Source organism: Giraffa tippelskirchi, chromosome 11 (assembly GCF_054371585.1).
Source record: "Giraffa tippelskirchi isolate mGirTip1 chromosome 11, T2T-mGirTip1v1.2.pri, whole genome shotgun sequence".
In the NCBI taxonomy this organism is placed as follows: domain Eukaryota; kingdom Metazoa; phylum Chordata; class Mammalia; order Artiodactyla; family Giraffidae; genus Giraffa; species Giraffa tippelskirchi.
Genome location: NC_137285.1, coordinates 18,303,504 through 18,326,372, shown reverse-complemented (window position 1 = coordinate 18,326,372; position 22,869 = coordinate 18,303,504). Strand labels below are relative to the sequence as shown.

The 22,869-nt window shown below is 44.7% G+C and overlaps 2 protein-coding genes across 5 annotated transcripts in view; one reads left to right on the top strand and one right to left on the bottom strand.

Annotated features, from left to right (window-relative positions):
• P2RX7 (purinergic receptor P2X 7) overlaps positions 1-14,489 on the bottom strand; it is a 40,839-nt gene extending 26,350 nt beyond the window's left edge. The window contains exons 1-5 of the mRNA XM_081540035.1: positions 12,918-14,489; positions 8,565-8,733; positions 7,354-7,422; positions 2,490-2,562; positions 213-309 (exon numbers count right to left, since the gene is read on the bottom strand). Coding sequence (XP_081396161.1) covers positions 213-309; positions 2,490-2,562; positions 7,354-7,422; positions 8,565-8,733; positions 12,918-13,042 — 533 coding nt within the window. The 5' untranslated portion in view covers positions 13,043-14,489. The remainder of the gene's footprint in view (positions 1-212; positions 310-2,489; positions 2,563-7,353; positions 7,423-8,564; positions 8,734-12,917) is intronic.
• Positions 1-22,869, top strand: part of IFT81 (intraflagellar transport 81) — a 253,133-nt gene that overhangs the window by 49,650 nt on the left and 180,614 nt on the right. The gene's annotated exons all lie outside the window — the stretch shown is intronic.

The following is a 22,869-nucleotide window of genomic DNA, read 5'->3' as shown; positions in this document are numbered from 1 at the left end:
TACTAGCTGGTCCAGAATTATGTCAATATTTTGACCACAAACATGGCGCTCCCAGAGACCGCTAGTGTGTCTGGCCTGGGAGTCACTAACCCAGTAAGACCCGGGACTTGGGGAGGGAGGGTGGTGCTGAGAAGGAAAGCTGGGGCAGCACCTTGCAGGGCTTCATCTGCTCGAAGCTGTGGGCCACTGTCTATCCCCTCCCTACAACTCACTCTGGAGCCTTTTCTGCTGCCTCGACAGGACACCAGGCAAAGACTTCACAGGTCTTCTGCTTCTCTTTATAATTTATACACCTGCCGGTCTGGATTCCTGTGGGGGGTCAAGAGGTTGTAGAAGCACAGGTGTGAAAGAACCGTGGGAGGAAACTCCACTCCACTCAAGCAAGAGGCTGTTTCTCAATCCAAGCAGTTTTAGTTTCTGTGTAACCTCATCCAAACCACAGGCTTACTTAAGAAAAACCAAGCAAGCAACATTGAACGGTTTTTCAAAGAAGGATCAAAGAGAAGACATAAAGACCACAGATGCTGTTAGATTTTTGCTTGCTTGTTTGTTTCTTCACAAGAAAAGATGCCTGAGAGGGAGGCAGAACAGGGTGTATTCTTTTGCCTGGTATAAATGGACTAGCACATGGCTTCTAAACAGGCATCTGAGTTCCTCTAAGTGTGTACAGAATGGACCAGGATGTACAGAGCCATGCAGTAAGCATGGCACGTCTTCCTGGAGTATCAGTGTCACTAACAGATATTTGAGGGAAAAGTTAAATAGTAAATAGTGTTAGTTAACTCTCCTCCAACTCAAATGCACAAGCATTATGGAATGGAATGGAATGGAATATTCATATGCCTTTCTGTGTACATGTGTGTTATAAACTGGCTTTTTAGGTGGTGCTAGTGGTAAAGAACCCACCTGCCAGTGCAGGAGACATAAGAAACATGGGTTCGATCCCTGGGTTGGAAAGACTCCCTGGAGGAGAGCATGGCAACCCACTCCAGTATTCTTGCCTGGAGAATCCCCACGGACAGAGGAGCCTGGCAAGCTACAGGGTTGCAAAGAGTTGGACACAACTAAAGTGACTTAGCACATGTTATAAACACTGATGGCTGGAGAGAATGTGGAGAAAAGGGAACCCTCCTACACTGTTGGTGGGAATGTAAACTGATACAACCATTATGGAGAACAGTGTGAGATTCCTTAAAAAACTAGGAATAAATCATATGACCCAGGAATCCCAGTACTGGGCATATACCCTGAGAAAGTGACAGTTCTAAAAGACATGCACCCCAACGTTCATTGCAGCACTGTTTAGAATAACCAAGATACAGAAGCAACCTAGTGTCCATCTACAAATAAATAGATAAAGAAGATGTAGTACATATATTGGAGAAGGCGATGGCAACCCACTCCAGTACTCTTGCCTGGAAAATCCCAGGGATGGGGGAGCCTGGTGGGCTGCCGTCTACGGGGTTGCACAGAGTCGGACACGACTGAAGTGGCTTAGCAGCAGCGGCAGTACATATATACAATGGAATATTACTCAGCCATATAAAAGAACGAATGAGTCAGGTCTAGTGAGGTGGGTGAACCTAGAGCCTGTTGTACAGAGTGAAGTAAGTCAGAAAGAGAAAAACAAACATCATATATTAACTCACATATATGGAATCTAGAAAAATGATATCAATGAACCTGTTTGAAGGGAAGGAATGGAGAAGCAGATGTAGAAAACGGATTTGTGGACACAGTGGGCTAAAGAGAGAGTAGGATGAATGGAGAATGTAGCATTGACATATATACAATATCATGTGTAAAATAGATAGCTGATGAAAAGTTGCTGTATAACACAGGGAGCCCAGCCTGGTGCTCTGTGATGACCTAGAGGGATGTAAAGGAGGGAGGGGAGAGAGGCTCATGAGGGAGAGGATATATGTATATTATGGCTGATTCAAGTTGTTATACGACAGAAACTAACACAACATTGTAAAGCAATTTTCCTCCACTTAAAAACAAAACAATGATATTTTTACTTTTTCGTGTTCTTTTTTGCAAAATTTGTTTTAATTTTCTGTGTCTTTTTAAGTTAAAACAAGATCTTTGGAAACTCTGCAGGTTGATATTGCCCCCATGGGCCCTGGGGGGGTGGGGTGGTATACATTCATGCTTCTCAACCTTTGGGGAAATTCAAGAGGCAACATGTAGAATATTCAGATGATGCTATGGGCCGTTCAAATTTTCTATCAGTGAGAACCCTGAAGGGGCTAATTCTGTGAGGTTTTCAGGAGCTTCCCTCACTGGGAATTAGAGTCACATTCATAGTCAGCAGGTGGTCCTCTGGGTTCAGAGTCGAGGCATGGGGCAGGCACAGGCTCGTCCATGGCCCGAGGAAGGTGGACGAAGGCAGCTGAGAGCCAGAAGCTAAAGAGCTGGGCTTCTCAAACATCACCAGGATTCCAGACCATCCCCTGGCGGGTCTCAGAAAAAGAAACAGAACATACCTTTGCTCAGCGGGCCCAGCCATCCCTTTTTACAACCCCGATCAGAGGAACAGAGCGTCCTGGGAGTGGGGTACTGCAGAAAGAAGGACAAAATAGTGGGGAATAAATTGTGTCTCTCAGATATAGGAGAGCAGATGTCTATGTTCACACTAACATTTGTGTGAAGATAATGCTCAAAAATCGAAACAGCCCAAACAGCCACCAGTAGATGAATGGACAACTAAACTCTAGGACATTCATGCAATGGAATGTTATTTGGCCATGAAAAGGAATGAATGAAGTACTGATACATGCTACAGTGTAGATGAAACTTGAAACATAATACTAAGTGAACGAAGCCAGACAGGAAAGACCACGTATTGTATGATTCTGTGTATATGAAATGTTCTGAACAGGCAAGTCCATAGACAGAAGGGTGATCGGTGGTCGCCAGGAGCTGAGGGAAGTAGGGTACTGAGAGTGACTGCTAACAGTTATGATGTTCCTTTTTGGAATGATGAAAATGTTCTGGAAACTGACTGAGATGATGTTTGCCCAATTCGGTGAATATACTAAAAACCACTGAGCTATACACTTGAAAATGGTGTATTTTATGGTATGTGACTTATATCTCAATAAAAAATAAAAACAGGGACTTCCTTTGTGGTCAAGTGGCTAAGACTCTGCACTCCCAATGCAGGAGGCCAGGGTTTGATCCCTGGTCAGGGAACTAAATACCTCTCGCAGCTACAAAGATTTCACATACAGCAATGAAGATCCTGCATGCCGCAACTAAGACCTGATGCAGCCAAATAAATGAATACTTTTTAAATTAATAAATACATAAAAATAAGTAAAAGTCTAAGAAGCATATGCCAGGGGCCACTTTCAGGGAACAGCCCTTGGTTTGGAGAGCGGGGGCCTGGATCATGCAGCCTTGTGGCTGAGGAACCAAGTGAAGCAGACAGGTGCAATGGCTCAGCAGGAAATGTGGAAATAAAGGACTCCAGCCAGCCCTCTCTCCTGGCCTGAGAAAAATGAGGTCAGTCAGCTTCCAAGACTAAGGGCTGAGGGCAGAATGAGGAAAAGAAAAGTGAGATGGCTTGGTTTATGTATTCTCGACTTCCCTATTTCTGAGGACCAGGTTTAATGGCCAGTCTTAGGCAGACCAGGAGTTTCGTGAAAATAGGCTTTTCCGTGCAGTGTTACAGAAATTCAGGGGAGGGCCCAGGCTTGGACTCAGGTGCAACCAGTTTTGTCAATAGCTGCACCATTTTCTAGCTGAGTGGCCTCAGCCAAGTTACTTTGCCTCTCTGTACCTCAGTTTCCTCACCTGTAAAAGGGGAATGGACAGATTTGTCTTATATGGTTGTTGTGAAGATTAAATGAGTTATGATGAGAAAGGGGTTAGCACATGGCTTTTGCTTATTGAATGTTTCCTGTAGTTTTCAATCTCTTTCACTTTCATATTCTCTTTTATCCCCAAGTTGCCTTCTTCCTGTCACCTATCATGTCCTTGGTTTGCTGCTCTTGTGATCCCCGACTATATTGTGAACCCTTTGAACACAAAGCCTGGGTTGTGTCTTTGTAGTGTGAGTGCCTGACACATAGTGGGTCTGGATAAACATGGAAAGAATGAATGAATGAATGAATGATCATTCACTGTGGCTCATGAGAAGTTGTGTTATTTTGATTATTGACTGGAAAGAAATCTCAGGAAAGAAGATAAACCGACTCTATTTTACTCTCAAGGTGAAATTCCAAAATAAAAAAAAAGAAAAAACAATAGACACTTGGATCATCTCTTTTGTGATTGTCACATGCATCAACGATGGCCACAAATTCTTTGTCACTCTTGCCATTGAGAGGTAGAGCATCTTCCCTTCCCTTTGAAGCTAGGTCTGACTCTGAGTGAATAACCAAAAGAAGGCAGTGGGAGTAACGCTGTGTCAGCTCTAGTCCTGAGCCTGGGAGGCCTGGAAGCTTCTTTTGGTCTGGGGGATCCTGAGCTGCTGTGAGGAAGTTTGGAAAGACTACGTGGAGAGACCCTGAAAGGAGGAGAAACCTTAAGAGTCCCCAGAGAGGAAGAGAAGGCCAGCCAAGCCCAGGCCATGAGAGCCCCCACACAGATCCCAAGATCAGCAGAACTGCCTAGCGGAGCTCTGTCAACCACTGAACTATGAGCGTTCCTAAAACGCTCATGGCTTTAGGGATTTCTCTAATGGTTGAGTGGTTGAGACTTCACCTTCTAATGCAAGGGGTGCAGGCTCCGTGCCTGGTCAGGGAGCTAAAATCCCACGTCTCACAGCCAAAACCACAAAACATAAAACAGAAGCAATAATGTAACAAATTCAGAAAAGACTTTGAAAAATGGTCCACATCAAAAAAAAAAAACAACAAAAAAAACCTTAAAAAAAGAAATGCTTGTGGCTTTAAGTCCAGCAGGTTCAGGGTAGTTTGTTATGCAGCAATAGATTATTAGGACCAATGTCTCTTCATTTTGGTGTACATCTGGGGCTTGGCCATATTTACTGGAGACAGATGTCAAGCCCTATCCTTGACTTCCACCTTCTGGTAAGAGTTGCCGGGGGCGGCGGGGGGGTGGGGTGTCGATATGCGGAGAGAGGAGGCAAATTTCCCACTAGAGCAACTCAAACCAGCCCGGATCATAGATTAAAATCCCAAGAGTTACATAGTATCCGGGCTGGCATTGCCTCCACAGAGCTCAGACTGAGTGACATCCTGTCTGAGAAGGAGTAACTTGTCATCTGGGTCATTACAACTCTCATTGGAGTGCTTGTTACAATGTATCATGCCTTGTTTCCAGCCTGTCACAGAGATTCTCTCATTTGTTTCAATAATCCCAAGAGCTAGGTTTTGCAATCAGCCCCATCTTGCAAATGAATACACCAACACAACCAAGGTCCCTCTAGTCAAGGCTATAGTTTTCCCAGTGGTCATGTATGGATGTGAGAGTTGGACGGTGAAGGAAGCTGAGCGCCGAAGAATTGATGCTTTTGAACTGTGGTGTTGGAGAAGACTCTTGAGAGTCCCTTGGACTGCAAGGAGATCCAACCAGTCCATCCTAAAGGAGATCAGTGCTGGGTGTTCATTGGAAGGACTGATGTTGAAGCTGAAACTCTAATACTTTGGCCACCTCATGCGAAGAGTTGACTCATTGGAAAAGACCCTAATGCTGGGAAGGATTGGGGGCAGGAGGAGAAGGGGACGACAGAGGATGAGATGGTTGGATGGCATCACTGACTCGATGGACATGGGTTTGGGTAAACTCCGAGAGTTGGTGATGGACAAGGAGGCCTGGCGTGCTGCAATTCATGGGGTCGCAAAGAGTCAGACACTACTGAGTGACTGAACTGAAGGCACAGAGCCATGAAGTTACCTGCCCAGAGTCACAAAGGTAGTAAGTCAAGTTTTGAACCATTTACAGTCTAGCTCCTAAAACTCAGGCTCTTAATCTCTGCGCTATCTTGACTCTCTTCCTTGACTTCTTTTACAAGTCTCTTTATTGATTTCTTTTAAGTCTCAATAACTTGAAAAGTATCTGTGAAAAGTGCCATGGTGGGGGGTGGGGGGGAGGAGTGTGAGTAGCAATTTCAGGGTATGGGACAAGAGGGAACCAAAGGCCCCAAACTGGATTCAACTTCGGATGCTGCTGGGTAGGGAGATGGAAGGGAATATTTAGTTGGACAGGCACCTGGCTACTTCATTAGAGTAGCAGGGACATTTAAGGGGAGATGGGGGCAAAGTAATCATAGAGAGGTCTCTTTTTAGGGGAGCATTATTGAGATAGACCTGGAAGGAACGTTCACTTATTTCCAAATTTAGGTAGAAATGATGGCAAGAACTGTGATGCGAGAGAGCCTATCCACACTGAGTTCTCAGACACTCACAAATCTAGGCCTTGTCACCAGAGAGGGCCTATGAGCAAGACCCAGAGGCAAGGCTGGTCTTCCCCACAGGTTGTGCACCGGCAGCTCTCGGTGTTGGGACGGTCCCTGGTCAAACACAACTGTCTTACTTGAGAGGGGAACAACAAGAGGGCGTTGCCTAGTAAGACATCACTAAAGACAAACTTATCAGAATAGCTAGTTGTCATTTTACAGAGCAGTGAACAAGACTGGGATGGGATAGAATAAGATACACATGTTTTTATAGAGAAGAAAGTTTCCCAGAAGGCGGAAGGTTGAGAGAGAGTACAGAGAGGGCAAAGCAAGGTGCGGAAAGCGTGAGTGGGTGGTGGTAGTGAGGGTGGGAGACATCGGGGCTTCCCCACTTCACATAGAGCCTAAAACTCAAGAAGTGCAATGAAATATCAAACTTGCAATGTCTGACATCTTCCCAGGCTGGCCCTGCAGGCAGTTCACAGTGAACAGTGGGAGAAGCTGTGAATGACAGCTGGATTCTAAGTCTGGCTCTGTCTCCAGCAAGCTGTGTGATATTGGGAAGGTCACTGAACCTCTCTGATCTTTGAGCTGACCTGTAAAATAAGGCTGGGAGTGCTGTTACCCCCCTAAAGTCGTTGTGAGGCTCCACTAAAACATGAGACACTGTGCAAACGCCAAGGATCCCTGCTGTCCTAAGCTGCTCCGGGAGCAAGCGATGGAGAAAGCCGGCCTCAACCTGCACAGGCTCCTAGTGCTGCAGCTGGAGACCCAGGGCGACAGACAGAGATCTGATGGTTATAGAGCGAGAAATGCAGGATCTTCTCACCCTTTCCAGCCAGCCCAGGTCCACACCCCTGCTCCGTCACAAGCAGAGCCTCAGTCAATATTTGTGGCCTCCACAACACCCCTGGTCCCAGTTTCCATTTCCTCTGACCTGCGCCTCCTCCAGGAACTCTTATCACCCATCCCTTCCTCCTTACCTCCGGACACAACCCTTGCTCTTGGCCTTCTGTCTTGAGAAAGTTTGTCATCATAAAAAAGGAGTTCCCCTGTGGAGAAAAAGGAGAGAAGGCAAAATGGCAAGCTTTTTGAGAACAGAACTGCTTAATCATAGTAATCCAACTGGCTAAGTGCATGGGGGCGAACCTTTCCACTCTTCTAAGCTTCAGTCTAGAAATCTGGGTCTGGAAACAAATTGACTACCCAGAGCGCTTAATATCCACGCTGGATGAGCCGCCCTGCTGAGCCGAGGGAGAGCGGAGGAACATTCAAATTGATTGAGCACTCATTTTCCATTCCAGCCTCAAAAGCAGCATTTTCATTTTGGGGGACACAGTAAATCCCATTACACTGAAAACCAAAAGATGTAGGGAGGCAGAGGTGGGGGTGTTACCTCCATCAGAACGCTGTTCAGATTATCCATGACTTTAATGAAAGGGTCATAGGGCATCCCACCACCTGGGCAATAGGTGGAAATTTTAATGACCCTCTGTTAGAAACAAATGGATAGCAGCTTGGCTTTTATGGTTTTTCAAAGCGTTCCAGCTTCCAGGGGCTGCCAATGGGCCCTTTCGTCCCCCTTGCCACTCCCCTCCATCTGTTCTTTGGTGTTCTCAACCCCACTTCAATCTCTCCCTTTTGAGAATTCTACATTCATTTTCTCTTTTTGCAGATTGAGACAATCTCATGCCCTTTCGCTGTGGTCCACACCCTTCCATTCTTTGTCATCTATAGCCTGCCCTTGTGCAAAACTGTAGCCAAGAGTTTTCCTGGAGACATTTTTGTTGATAAAATGCCACACAAACAATATAGAAGGGCTGGTCCCCTCAAGGCAGAAAGTTCTTTGCCCTTCTGGATCTAGGCAAAACTTGCTGACTTGATGGCCCTGCTTCTGAAAAGTTATGTATAAATAAAGTTCGAGTGAATCAAATCATGTTTTCAACGCACCAGGACACACTGCTATTTTGAGAAACCCTGTAGGACTTGATAAAGCAAAGTATCATCTCCTTTGAGTTGCTGGATCTGACCCAATTTTGCAATTTTTAGGCTTTCTCAGTTGGGATTTTCACAGAGCTTTTTAAATGGGGCCAGTGTTTTTCTGGAGCAAGTCTCTAGATCCCAGGGGAGGGGGAAGAGGCCCTGGGGACAGTGACCAGGGACAAGTCCTGGGAGGATGCTGACAGGTGCTCACCTGCAAGGGGAAGGTGTAATCCGCCATGTCAAAGACACTCCACACAACCTTCTTCTGCCCATTCTCCATAACCTCCCTTTTCACCTCTGCTATCCCTTTTATCTTGCTGTGCACAGAACTGATGACAGGCTCTTTCCGTTGGTACCGCTTGTCACTCACCAAAGCAAAGCTAAATGACAGACACAGAAAAGCATCAGCGGTATTCTCAAGGGAGACACAGTGCCTTGGTTTTGGATGCAGAAACTGAAAGCCAGCTCCATTAAAATCCAAGCTTTGCTGGGTGACTTTGGGCAAGTGCCTTGCCTTCTCTGTGACTCATTTTCCTTACCTGTAAAATGGGAAGAATAGTCATACCTACCTCATGGGGTTGTTTTGAGGATGGGCTGAGATACCCGTGCAAACTCCTTAGCACTGTATCTGGCTCATAGTGAGCTTTCACCACGTGGAAACTGTTGTCCCCAATACCGGTCTCTAATATCACCTAGTATAGACCTTAATTTATAGATTCCTTCTCAAATAGCAAAGTCCACCCCAGGTCAGTCCACCAGCTTTGTTCTGGGACTCAGTAACACATTAGCATCTACCTAAGGGTTTGTTCCAGGTTTCCCAGATGGCGATAGTGGTAAAGAACCTGCCTGCCAATGCAGCAGACATAATATACCTGGGTTCAATCCCTGGGTCAGGAAGATCCTCTGGAGGAGAGCATGGCAACCCACTCCAGTATTCTTGCCTGGAGAATCCCATGGACAGAGGAGCCTGGCAGGCTACAGTCCATAGTGTCACAAAGAGTCAGACACGACTGAAGCAACTTAGCATGCACACACACACGTAAGGGTGTGTCAGCAGGTCAGGTTCCTGTTTTCCAGAAACACCTGCCTGGTTTAAAATAGCATTGGTAATAGCAGCTTACCCTTTATTGAGTACTTAGTACATGCTCTAAATGCATCACCTCCTTTAGTGCTCACAACACTGATAGGAGACAGTTCCTGTAATCATCCCCCTTTTGTAGATGAGAGAATGGGCTCAGAGAGGTGAAGGAACTTGCCCAAGATCGCACAGGTCATCACTGGCAGGCCTGAGGTCTTTGACTGGTCTATCATAGAGCCTAGAGCAAGACCTCTTAACCATGTGCTGTATTTGTTCATACGTGATGTGGCTTTGCCTCTGGTTTCCTGCCTTCTGATCTATTCATAAGCTATTAATACCTTCTTTAGAATATGACTCTAAGTTATTATGGTGGGGGGAAGAGAGGGAAAAAGTGGAATTGATAACTAAAAATGGTAGATTCCATCTCCATTTATCCATTTCCTGTTTCCCATTGCCCTGAATAATTGAATTTATTTTATTTTATTTATTTATTTATTTATTTTTTGCCATCCCTTGCATCATATGGGATCCTAGTTCCCAGACCAGGGATCAAACACATGCCTCCCCTGCAGTGGAAGTGTGGAGTCTTAACCACTGGACCACCATTTGTTTTAAATGCTTTGTTTATTTGTTGGGCATGTGTCTATTTGGTCTCTTCCCTCTGCTCAGCCTCTAATATTTGAATGTTGTTAGGCAGTCAGTAGCTGTCCTCTATGAGCTGACCTTGGGAAACCGAGATACTGTGGGCCAAGGCTTGGTCCCAGCTGTTCTCAACCTTGGCTGTACAGTGTAATTACTTAGGGAGCTTTCAAAATTGCAGCTCCCTGGCCTCATCCCTGGAAACTCTGATTCAATAGTTCTGGGGAGTTATCCAGGTGCCTATATATTTTTCTAAAATTGATTCTAATGCACAGTCAGGGTTGAAAACCCCTATGAGACTCATGGAAAAACAGCTCACATTTGGCAATATGAAGTACTGTACATTTGCAGTGCATTCCCCGTGCCACAACAATTTCACTCTTAGGTGTATGCCCCAGAGGAAACCTCACAGATGGTGCCCAACAAGTTATGTACGGGAGATTGTAAAGCTGCACTGTTTATAATAGGGGAATTGGAAATAATGGAAATATCTTCGAACACTGAATGGGTGAATAAATTGTTAGATTTATTCACTGGAATGTTCTGCAAGAGTGAAAGTGAATGGAGAACTGCTTGCATCAATGTGGAAATAACGTAACATTGAGTAAGCAAAGCATGCCACAGAATAAGATAAAGTTTAAAGAAATTAAAAATGACATTATATGCTTAAACAAATACCTGTCCACACATATTCATGGCAGCACTATTCACAATAGTCAAAAGGTGGAAACAGCCCACACGTTCATTAAAAGATGATGGACAATCATCTACCCATGAAAAGGAATGAAAGGAGGCACATGCTGTACTGTGGACAAACCTCAAAAAACTTTGTGCTAAGTGAAAAAAGACAGACACAAAAGACCATGTAGTGTATGATTCCACTTATATGAAACATCCAGAATAGGTAAATCCACCGAGACAGTAGATTGATGGCTCCCTGGGGCTGGCAGAAGGGGTAAATGGGAAGTAAGTGCATAATGAGGTTGTCGTTGATTTTTTTTAATTTATTTTTGGCTCTGCTGGGTCTTCATTGTTGTGGGAGGGTTTTGTCTAGTTGTGGCGGGCAGGATAGGGGGCTACTCTCTAGTTGTGGTATGCTGGCTTCTCATCACGGTGGCTTCTCTTGTTGTGGTGCTTGGGTTTAGTTGCCCCACAGCATGTGGAATCTTCCCAGAGCAAGGATTGAACCCATGTCCCCTGCATTGGCAGGCGGATTCTTAACCATTGGCCCCCCTAGGGAAATCCACGTAATGAGGTTTGCAGAGAGCCCAATTTGAGATACAATGAGCAAATATGAGACAGAGCTATCCAGTGTAATTGCATAGACAAATATGATAATGCTTACTCAACAGTGTATTTCAGCCTATCATCACAATGTGCACATGGTATGTGCAAGTTCTTTTGTGTTGGATATTGCAACAGTCATCCAGAATAACTGTCCATTTAACCCTCCATCTGGGAAGCTCAGTCTCTTGTTGTTGGTTAGTCGCTCAATCACATCCAACTCTTTTGTGATCACATGGGCTGTAGCCCACCAAGCTCCTCTGTCCATGGGATTCCCAGGCAAGAATACTGGAGAGGGTTGCCATTTCCTTCTCTAGGGGATCTTCCCAACCCAGGGATTGAACCTGCATCTCCTGCATTGGCAGGCAGGTTCTTTACCACTGAGACACCTGGGAAGCCCTTAGTCTCTCATATTCATCCCCAAGTGTATGACATGGTATAGATCAGCCTTAATGGAATCCAACCCTCTCAGAAATCAGAAAACTTGTCTTTATATAATCATGGTCCTGTGTCTTAAGACTTCACACTCCTAATGCGAGGGCCTAGGTTTGGTTCCTGGTCAGGGAACTGGATCCCACATGCCACAGCTAAAAGGTCTAAAGATCTTAATGCGACTGAAAGGTCCTAATGCAACGAAAAATGAAGATCCTATGTGCCACAACTAAGAACTGATGTAGCCAAATAAAGAAATATATGTTTTTCAAAAAGAATCAAAATGCTTCAGAGATGCATCAAAGAAAATAAAGAGGAAACAAAAGAGTCTGCATATGGAAAGAACATTCTAAAAATTGTCCCAGCAGCTCTCTCCCGATCTCTTTGGTGAGTCAGACAAACCATGCCACCTCTTTGGGTAATGGACTTAGTCCCTGAATGGGGAGATAACTTGGCCAGCAAAGAGATCAAACCAAATAATCCTGGTGGAAATCAACCCTGAATATTCGTTGGAAGGACTGATGCTGAAGTTGAAGCTCCAGTACTTTGGCCATCTGATGCAAAGAGCCGACTCACTGGAAAAGACCTTGATGCTGGAAAGATTGAAGGCAAAAGGAGCAGGGGTCGGCAGAGGCTAAGATGGTTAGACAGCATTACCGACTCAATGGAAGTGAATTTGAGCAAACTCCCAGAGATAGTGAAGGACGGGGAAGCCTGGCATGCCACAGTCCATGAGGTGGCAAAGTGCCAGACACGACTTAGCGACTGAACAGCAACAGCAACAATGGGGGGATAACTCCCTGGCTCCCTAATCCCTATGCCTGTTCAGCTCTAAGAAGCTACAATTCTCTGCATTCTGAAGAAGGCAAAACCACTGGTCCCTGGAGTGAACAGGGGCATGATGGAGCTGGGGGATTCAGCTGGGCCTTGTAGGATGGATAGGTGGAGATGGGGGAGAAGAAAGCTGAAGAGTCTGGGAAGATGGAAGAGAATAAAAGTGAGAGAAGCCTGAGTCCTCACAGACCAGTCTAGCTGAAGAGGAGGGCTGTGGAGGGGCAGCAGGAGGACAGAAGGATGGAGGGTAAGGTCCACTGGGGCAGTCCCCAGACTGGCACACTGCACCTGACTCACCAGTTGTAGACCACGATGACCACTATAAAGATGTTTTTCAGAAACCCAATCCACGAATTCTCAATGAGAAGGACTTTCACAGACATGTACTGGCATCTCAGGGGGGGTCGGCTGCCTGCACCCATCGTGAAAGAGTCCTCAATGTGCCACGGGAAGGAAGTGCCTCTCAGCAAAGCCAGACTTCACCCGCACAGCGTCTGAGCCCACTGAACAAAGGTAATGCTAGAGTGAAAGGGTGTGACCTGAAAGTGAACCATCCTCCCATCCTGTTAACTGACGCCTACCCCAGGACCAATAGACTTCTGTGGGCCCCTAAGAGAACTGTGGGTCCTGGGCCCTCTGTGCCTCGTGGAGTAGTCGACCCTGCAGCCTCTGTATCTTATATTTAAAATCCCAAGAGAAGAATCTGATTGTGTCCAACCCTGGTACGCTCAGCTGTGTGTGTGTGTGTGTGTGTGTGTGTGCAGGGGTGGTCAGAAAGGGGCCAGGGGCAGGCAGAGATGTACTGTGAAAAAAGTGGAGGAGAGCCTGCACTCTGAAAGGCAAGTTAAATGCTGGCTTCCTGTGGCTGCTGTAATAAGCCACCATGAACTTAGTGACTTAAAATAACACAAACATTTTTTGTCTTAGTTTTGGGGAGTCAGATGCCTAAAATCATTCTTACAGGATTCAGATCAAGGTGACAGCAGGCCTGGAGTCTCCACTAGCGAGTCTGTTCTCACCTCTTCCAGCTTCTAGACCGTCCCCGGGTTCACAACCACAAATCTCTACCCCCAACTCCTCTTGTCACGTTTTCTTTTTTCGACTTCAATTCTCTTGCCCCTCTCCCTTATAAGGACTCTTGTGACCACGCTGGAGCCACTCAGATGATCAAGAATAAGCTCTCCATCTCAAGACCTCGAACTTAATCACATCTGCAGAGTTCCTTTAACCACATAAGGCACCATATTCACAGGTTCCAGAGATCAGGACATGGAGATTTGGCATGGTGTGGGGGGCATTATTCAGCCTACTAAAATATAGGCAGGGCTTCCCTGGTGGTTCAGCAGTGAAGAATCCACCTGCCGATGCAGGAGACGTGGGTTCGATTCCTGGGTCAGGAGGATCCCCTGGAGAAAGAAATGGTAACCCGCTCCAGTATTCTTGCCTGGGAAATCCCATGGGCAGAGGAAACTGGCAGTCTGTAGTCCATGAAGTCGCTAAAGAGTTGGACATGACTTAGCTACTAAACAACAACAATATACCAAGCCCGTTCTACTCTGCCACACCTTTCCTTGAGCTAGCTAGTGAAGGGGGTTCAGTTTTTTGTTACTCACAGCTTGGCTAAGACATCATATGTTCTTCCAATTCTCTTTGACTATTGCACTTCTTATCCACCATCTAGTTCATTTGGAAAAACCTTCCTTTTCGGAGAAGGAAATGGCAACCCACTCCAGTATTCTTGCCTGGAAAAGTCCATGGACAGAGGAGCCTGGTGGGCTGCAGTCCATGGGGTTACATGACTGAGCACGTGTGCATGAGGGTGGAGGGAAATGGGTTGGTAGCAATAAACTGGTAGAACTAAAAAAAAAAAAAAAACCTTCCTTTTCATACTTCTTAAACTATCTCCCTCCCGTTCCAAAAACTCCTACTCCAGAACACAATACTTTCTACACATCCTACTATATGGAGAGAAGAGAGTGAGTCCTACTCTATTAGTTAATGTTTACCAATTAGAGGAAATATTGGAGTGACCAAAAATTTCATTCAGGTATTTCCAGAACACCGTATGGGGAAATCCAAACGAACTTTTTGGCCAACCCAATATAATGGATAGGTGTAAAGGCATTGACCTAAAAAACTCAGTTACACAGATACAGGCCATGGACCACCCAAATTGGCAGAGGTTTATCTTAGAGGCCCAACATTTTAAATAAGTCCAAACCCATATTAGCCAAAATTGTGTTATATCCTCTAGTAAACAAAACCCAAAAAACTAGTGTTGTCTTAAGCTTTGGTGAGAGAAGTAGAATATTCTCCTTGAGGGTGGTGATAAGCCAATGACCTATGCCCTAATTAGGGAACAAGCAGAAGCCTTGTGTTCAGGTCTTATGAGCCACACATTTAAAGAGAATCCCTTTGGTGTTTGTAAAAGTATAAACTTCACAGAAAAGCACAAAGAACATGAAAAGGTTCCAACGTTCTCCCTCTCAGAGGTTATCATTGTTGAAAATTTGAGCACATGTTCCTGATGCCTCTTTATGCCCCCACCTAGACACACAAACATGGCCACACTCTACATGCTATTAAATAACTTGCTGTTTTTGCTCAATAATATGTTATTAACTCTTTTCACAATAGTAGTGCAAAATGGATGATAAAGATAGATCTATGATATGTACCCACTTTGAATGGTTACAGGGTATTCTAGTGTTTAGGTTGGAACATACGAAATAGCTCGTTTTGTAGACAAAACAATAGAATACTGGCAATTTCATACAGTTCAGCCTGAGAGGTGAATTGTGAAAATTTGCCAGCTATTCTCTTACTGATGGATATTGAACTGGAACTTTTGTTCAGTTTTGTAAACATTTTTGGTAGTCTTGTTATAGCTTTTACTATGTGTCAAGTACTCTTCTAAGCATATATTAATAACAAATACTAACTCTTTCCACCTTCACCTGCCCCAAAATAACCCTGTAAAGAAGGAACAGTCTCACCCTCACCTTATAGCTGAGCAAACTGTGACACCAAGAAAGTGAGCCCAAGTTCACATAGCGCTGTAGATTCAATGTTTGTGACCCCCCCCAAAATTCATAAGTTGAAACCTAACCCCGATGCAATGGTATGAGGAGGTGGGGCCTTTGGGAAGTGAGTAAGTCACAAAGATGGAGTGCTTATGAATGAGAGTAGTGCCCTTATAAGAGGCCCCTGAAACGGCTCACCTCTTCTGCTGTGTGAGAATACAGCAGAAAGATGGCCATCTGTGAGCCAGGAAGTGGGTTTTTACCAGATACCATATCTGATGTTGCATTGACCTTAGGATTTCTAGCTTCTCTAACTATGAGAAATAAATTTCTGTTGTTTACAAGCCACTCTGTCTTTGGTATTTGTTACAGTGAACTAAGCCTTAACTCCAAGCTCATGCTCCTTTGTGTGCTATTGTAAATGGAAGTGCTTTCTTAATTTCTTTTTTAGATTGCTCATTGTTGGTGTGTGGAAACATGGCTGATTTTTGTGTGTTGATCTTGTGGCTTGAAACTTTACTGATTGGTTTATAAACGGGGATCTAGTTCCCAGGCCAGGGATTGAACCAGGGCCCCCTGCATTAGGAGCTCAGAGTCTTAGCTACTGGAGCCCCAGGGAAGTCCCCCATATATAGGACCTTATCATCAAAGTATAGTTTACGTCTTCCTTTCCAATTTGGATGCCTTTTATTTCTGTTGCTTAATTGCACTGGCTAGAATGTCAAGTACAGTTTTGAATAACAGGCATTTCAGTGATAAAAACACACATCTTTGTCTTGTTCCCGGTCTTTGGAGGTGGGGGAAACCCTCAGTCTTTTTAGGCTCAGGCTGTTCTCTTCAACGCTATACTTCGTTAATTCTCCACTCTCCCCTTTCATGTTGCCAGGCACATGTTTACACAAGAAACTTGTCACACCTCAGGTAAATTTTACACCTTAAGATAAGTCTTTGAGTCAAAGGATGTGCATATTTTTTAAAATTTCAGTTCATTTTACCAAACCACAAAAGCTTGAACCATTTTATGTTTCCACCAGCAATGCAAGAGTATGGGCATCACCTTTTAAGAGAGCCTTGACAAACTAGAGTGTGGTTGTGTGGGCTTGGCTGAGATAGTAAAGAGTCTGGATACTGTCTTAGGGGTACAGAGCCAGAGAGACTGTGGCTATTATTTTGGAGAAGTGGAGAAATATAGTAGCAGGCTGAAGCCATTTGGAAACTGTGAAATAGAAAATGTACCACAGGGCAGAACTCTAACCAAAGGGGAAAATTACATGGAGATAGATTTTGGTTCAATGTAAGGAAGAAATGTCTAATAATTAGAACAGTCCCAGAACAGAACAAGCTTTCCCTGTAGTTGCTAATTGGTGACAGTGATGACAATGACAACAATGAAGATAATTTTCATTTATCCCATCATCTCTCTTTCTCTTGAATCTCCTCTCCATCTGCATTTCAGCATCAATTTCCCATCTTAAAAATAAACCCTCCCTTGACCCCACATTCTTCTCCTTTCTACTACCTGCTGCCTCTCTCCTCCTTTGTATCTAAGTCCCTTGAAAAAGTGAGTTACCACATCCATTTCCGCATCTCCATTCACTCCTCTGCCCACTCCAGACTGGCTCCCACCCCAGAACTTCTATAAAGCCTCTCTTATCAAGTAAACAACAACATCATCACTGAATCCAGTAGACATGCCACAGACCTGATCTTCCTGGAATTCTCAGCAGCATGTGATACCAGTGACCATGCCTCCACTTTCCCCTTCACCTTCCCAAATCCACATTCTCTTGACTTTCTTTGGATCTCCATGTTCGCCCTTTCTGAGAATCCTTTGGTGACCTCTGTGCTTTTCACCACTTAAAGGTTAGCATTCCTCAGGGGTCTGTTCTAAGCCCTCTTGTCTTCTCATCTACATCCTCTCTTGCTGGTCAGTTGCAGCTACTTCCACGGTTCTAGTTAACCATTTTTATGCTGGCGATATAGAAATCTACATCTCTAGCTCCAGATTCACATATCCATCTTTCAAATAAGTATCTCCATGTGTATGTCGCATAGACTTGTGCCTTTAGTGCCTTCAGTTCTGAATTCATCTTCCACCCTAGATGGGCGTTTTCCCCCCTCACATTTCCTATCCCAACAAGTTCTTCTACCGCTCAGCAGTGGCCCAAGCCAGGACGTAGTGAACTGCCTGGTTTATCCTTTCCCTCATCGCCCCTCATCCATTCAGTTGTCAAATCTTATTGCTATTCCTTCCTAGCATTATTCAAAACCATCTACTTCTCTCCTCTACCGCTGTTAACTCCTCATTCCAAATCACCATTAACTCTCACCTGGATGACCCGATACTCTCCTAAATGGTCTCCCTTCCTCTGTTTGTACTCTTACCTCCTCCATTCTCTACAGTACTTTATGGAGAGCTTGGGCTCTGAGTTCAACATCGGCTCTATCACTTACTATTTACATGACCTTGTGTAAGTTACTTAGCCTTTCTTTATTTTTTATTTAATTTTTAGTTGCAGTGGATCTTCATTGCTGCATGATGGCTTCCTCTATTTGCAGTTCATGGGCTTCTCATTTCAGTGGCTTCTCTTGTTGTGGAGCACAAGCTGTAGGTGCACAGGCTTCAGTTGTTGCAGCATGCAGCCTCAGTAGTTGTGGCACACAGGTTTAGTTACTCCTGGCCTAGGAATTGAACCTATGTCCCCTGAATTGGCAGGTGGATTCTTATCTACTGTAGCACCAGGGAAGTCCTACTTAGCCTTTCTGAGTCATAGCTTCTTCTTCTACAATTAGGGGATATTAGAATTATATTGGGCTTCCCTGTTGGCTCAACTGGTAAAGAACCTGCCTACCAATGCAGGAGATGCAAGAGACGTGGGTTCAACCCCTGGGTCAGGAAGATCTCCTGGAGAAGGAAATGACAACCCACTCCAGTATTCTTGCCTGGAAAATTCCATGGACAGAGGAGCCTGGTGGGCTACAGTCCACAAGGTCGCAAAAAGTCAGACACAACTGAGAATTATATTGGCCAGGGTTTCTAGTTCTAAATGACAGAGTCCACTCTGCCAAGTTTAAGAAGAAAGATCGTCTAGAAATGGCAAATCTATAGAGTCAGGGTATAGGTTAGTGTTTGCCTGGATCCAGTGGGTAGGAATGGGGAGTGACTGCAAATGGGAATGAGGGATCTTATTGGGGTAATGAAATATTCCAAAACTGAATTGTGATGATGGTTGTCCATCTTGCAAATTTATTAAAAAATCATTGAAGTATATGCTTAAAATGGGTGACTTTTATGATAAAATAAATTATAGCTCTGTGTGGATCACAATAAACTATTGAAAATCCTGAAAGAGATGGGAATACCAGACCACCTGACCTGCCTCTTGAGAAACCTGTATGCAGGTCAGGAAGCAACAGTTAGAACTGGACATGGAACAACAGACTGGTTCCAAATAGGAAAAGGAGTACGTCGAGGCTGTATATTGTCACCCTACTTATTTAACTTATATGCAGAGTACATCATGAGAAACGCTGGGCTGGATGAAGTGCAAGCTGGAATCAAGATTGCTGGATTAAATATCAATAACCTCAGCTACACAGATGACACCACCCTTCTGGCAGAAAGTGAAGAACTAAAGAGCCTCTTGATGAAAGTGAAAGAGGAGAGTGAAAAAGTTGGCTTAAAGCTCAACATTCAGAAAACTAAGATCATGACATCTGGTCCCATCACTTCATGGGAAATAGATGCGGAAACAGTGGAAACAGTAGCTGACTTTATTTTTCTGGGCTCCAAAATCACTACAGGTGGTGATTGCAGCCATGAGATTAAAAGACGCTTACTCCTTGGAAGGAAAGTTATGACCAACCTAGACAGCATATTAAAAAGCAGAGACATTACTTTGCCAACAAAGGTCCATCTAGTCAAGACTGTGGTTTTTCCAGTAGCCGTGTATGGATGTGAGAGTTTGACTGTGAAGAAAGCTGAGCGCCGAAGAATTGATGCTTTTGAACTGTGGTGTTGAGAAGACTCTTGAGAGTCCCTTGGACTGCAAGGAGATCCAACCAGTCCATCCTAAAGGAGATCAGTCCTGGGTGTTCATTGGAAGGTCTGATGTTGAAGCTGAGACTCCAATACTTTGGCCACTTGATGTGAAGAGCTGACTCATTTGGAAAGACCCTGATGCTGGGAAGGATTGAGGGCAGGAGGAGAAGGGGATGACAGAGGATGAGATGGTTGTATGGCATCACCTACTCAATGGACATGAGTTTGGGTGGACTCCAGGAGTTGGTGATGGACAGGGAGCCCTGGCGTGCTGTGGTTCATGGGCTTGCAAAGAGTCAGACACGACTGAGCGACTGAACTGAACTGAAAGTTGTTTTAAAAAAAAGGAAGAAGGAGATTTTAAAAGGATATTAGGTAGTTCATACAGTCTGTTGGTGGACCAAAAACCAGGCTTGCTGAAACAATGCATAGCTAGGAACAACACCCAGAGAACAGGGACTGTTCCAGAAAAAAGACTCTGCCAGCCACTGCCGAGCCATGAGGTAGAAATTCATACCAATAGTGTTTGAGTGTCAGAATCTTAGTCACTGCCATGCCCCAGTGAGCTCAATGCCTGGGGCCACATCTCCTATAGGAGGCTGAATAATGACCCCAAAGCTATCATGTCCTAATCTCCAGAATTTATAACTGTTACCCTGTTTGGGGAAAAGGTCTTTGCAGATGTGATTAAGTTAAGGATTCTGAGATGGTGAGATTATCCTGAATTAGGTAGGCCCTACATGCCATCATATGTGTTCTTATAACAGAGAGACAGAGGGACTTCCCTGGTGGTCCAGTGTTTGAGAGTCCACCTGCAAATGCAGGGGACACAGGTTTGATCCCTGATTCAGGAAGATTCCACATGCTGCGGGGAAACTAAACCTATGAGCCACAACTACTGAGACTGTGCTCTAGAGCCCTTGAGCCATAGCTACTGTGAACCCCTCATGTCCTAGAGCCTGTGCTCTACAACAAGAGAAGCCATTGCCTTGAGAAGCCCATGGACCGCAACTAGAGAGTAGCCCCCACTTTTTGCAACTAGAGAAAGCCCGTGTGCAGCAAAGAAGACCCAGCACAGCCAAAAATCCAAAATTTTTTGATTAAAAATTTAAAAAAAGAGGAGATTTCATGCACACATACATACGCACATATGGGATAAAGGTTCATGAAGGTGAAGCGGAGAGTCAGGGATGTAAGCCTTGAAGACTGGTGTGATGTGACTGCAAGCCAAGGAACATAGGCCACCCCCAGAAACTGGAAGAAGCAAAAAAGTCTTCTCCTCTAGAGCCTCTGGAGGGAGCATGGCCCTGCTGACCTCTCAGTTTTGACCTAGTGATGCTGATTTTAGGTATCTCCAGAACTTGGAGAGAATAAATTGTTGTTTTATGTTACCAAGTTTGTGGCTGGATTGTTCCCGCAGTGATGGGAAATTAACAACTGAGAACAAGTGGAGGCAGGAGAACAAGTGGAGGCCCACATTTGAAAGTCATAACAGACTTTTTGGGGATTCCCTTGTGTGCTTATTTTTGCTTTTCCTTGCTGCTTTTAATATTTTTTTCTTTGTATTTAATTTTTGATAGTTTGATTGATATGTGACTCGGCATATTTCTTCTTGGGTTCATCCCTTATGGGACTCTCTGTGCTTCCTGGACTTGATTGACTATTTCCTCTCCCATGTTAGGGAAGCTTTTGACTATATAGTTTTCAAATATTTTCTCAAATCCTTTCTCTTTCTCTTCTTCTTCTGAGACCCCTATAATTTGAATGTGGTGCATTGAATGTTGTCCTAGAGGTCTCTGAGACTGTCGTCAATTCTTTTTTTCTTTTTTCTTTATTCTGTTTCGTGGCAGTTACATCCACTATTCTATCTTCCAGCACACTTATCTATTCTTCTGTCTCCTTTATTTTGCAATTGATTCCTTCTAGTGTATTTTTAAAGATTTATTTACTTTTGACTGCACTGGGCCTTATTACTGCTCAGGGGCTTTCTCTAGTTGTGGTGAGCTAGTTGCTAGTTACACTCTGTAGTTGCCATGTGCAGGCTTCTCATTGCAGTGGCTTCTCTTATTGCTCTAGGGCTCTAGGGTGCACTGGCTTCTGTAGTTGTGGTGCGTGGGCTCAGTAGTTGTGGCACCCAGGCTCTAGAGTGCAGGCATCAGTACTTGTGGCCCACAGGTTTAGATGCCCTGTGGCATGTGAGATCTTCCTGGACCAGGGATTGAACCCATGTCTCCTGCATTGGCAGGCGGATTCTTAACCACTGGACCACCAGGGAAGTCCCTGAGCCTTTAAAAGTAGGGAATTTCCTTTGGCTGGTCCCAGAAGAGAGGTCAGAGATTTGAGGCATGAAAACATTGTGCCATCGCTGGCTTGAAGATAGAGGGGAGCCACACAATAAAAAATGCAAGTGATCTCTAGGATCTGAGAGTGGCCCCTGGCTATCAGAGCTCTTGAGTCCCATAATGGCACGGAATTGAATTCTACCAACAGGGAGAATGAGCTTGGAAGTGAATTTTCCCCCTGAGTCCCAAAGTGAGAACTCAGCACAGCATAACGCTTTGATTTCAACCTTGTGAGACCCTGAGCAGAGAACTCAGCCATGCCAGGCCCAAACTACTGACCTATAGAACTGTGAGCTAATAAGTGGCAGTATTTTAGATGAGTTTGTAGTAATTTGTTATGCAGCAATAGAAAACTAATACAGTCCCACAGGCTCCTTACTCCGTAGGGAAGCTCACAGCTAGCAGAGGGCCAGGGTGGGATCTCTAAACATGGGGTCCAGGAAGTGGCCCCTATGGTGTCAGTCAAAGCTGGTATCAGCCCCATACATTCCTTCAGTTGAATTCTGCTCATGCCCACCACCCCATGTTATTTCCTGTGTACCGAAGCATTGTTGCATGGTGCATATGTTTGAAAAGCTTGGGTCTCATGCCTGTGTCCTAGCTGCAAGGGAGGCTGGGAAATTAGGTTGTGACATACAGTCAAGAGGTGGAAACCATTACCTGGGAATTTCCCAGTAGTTATGCTGTTCAAATCATGGTTACACATTTGGAGGACCAATTCTGTAGGGTTATTTACAAGGATCAAACAGGCTAATACATGTCATAAGCTAAGAACAGAATCTGGCCCATCCTAAGCACTCAGTAGTACTCAATAAGTGTTATCATATTGAAAGTAGAACGCT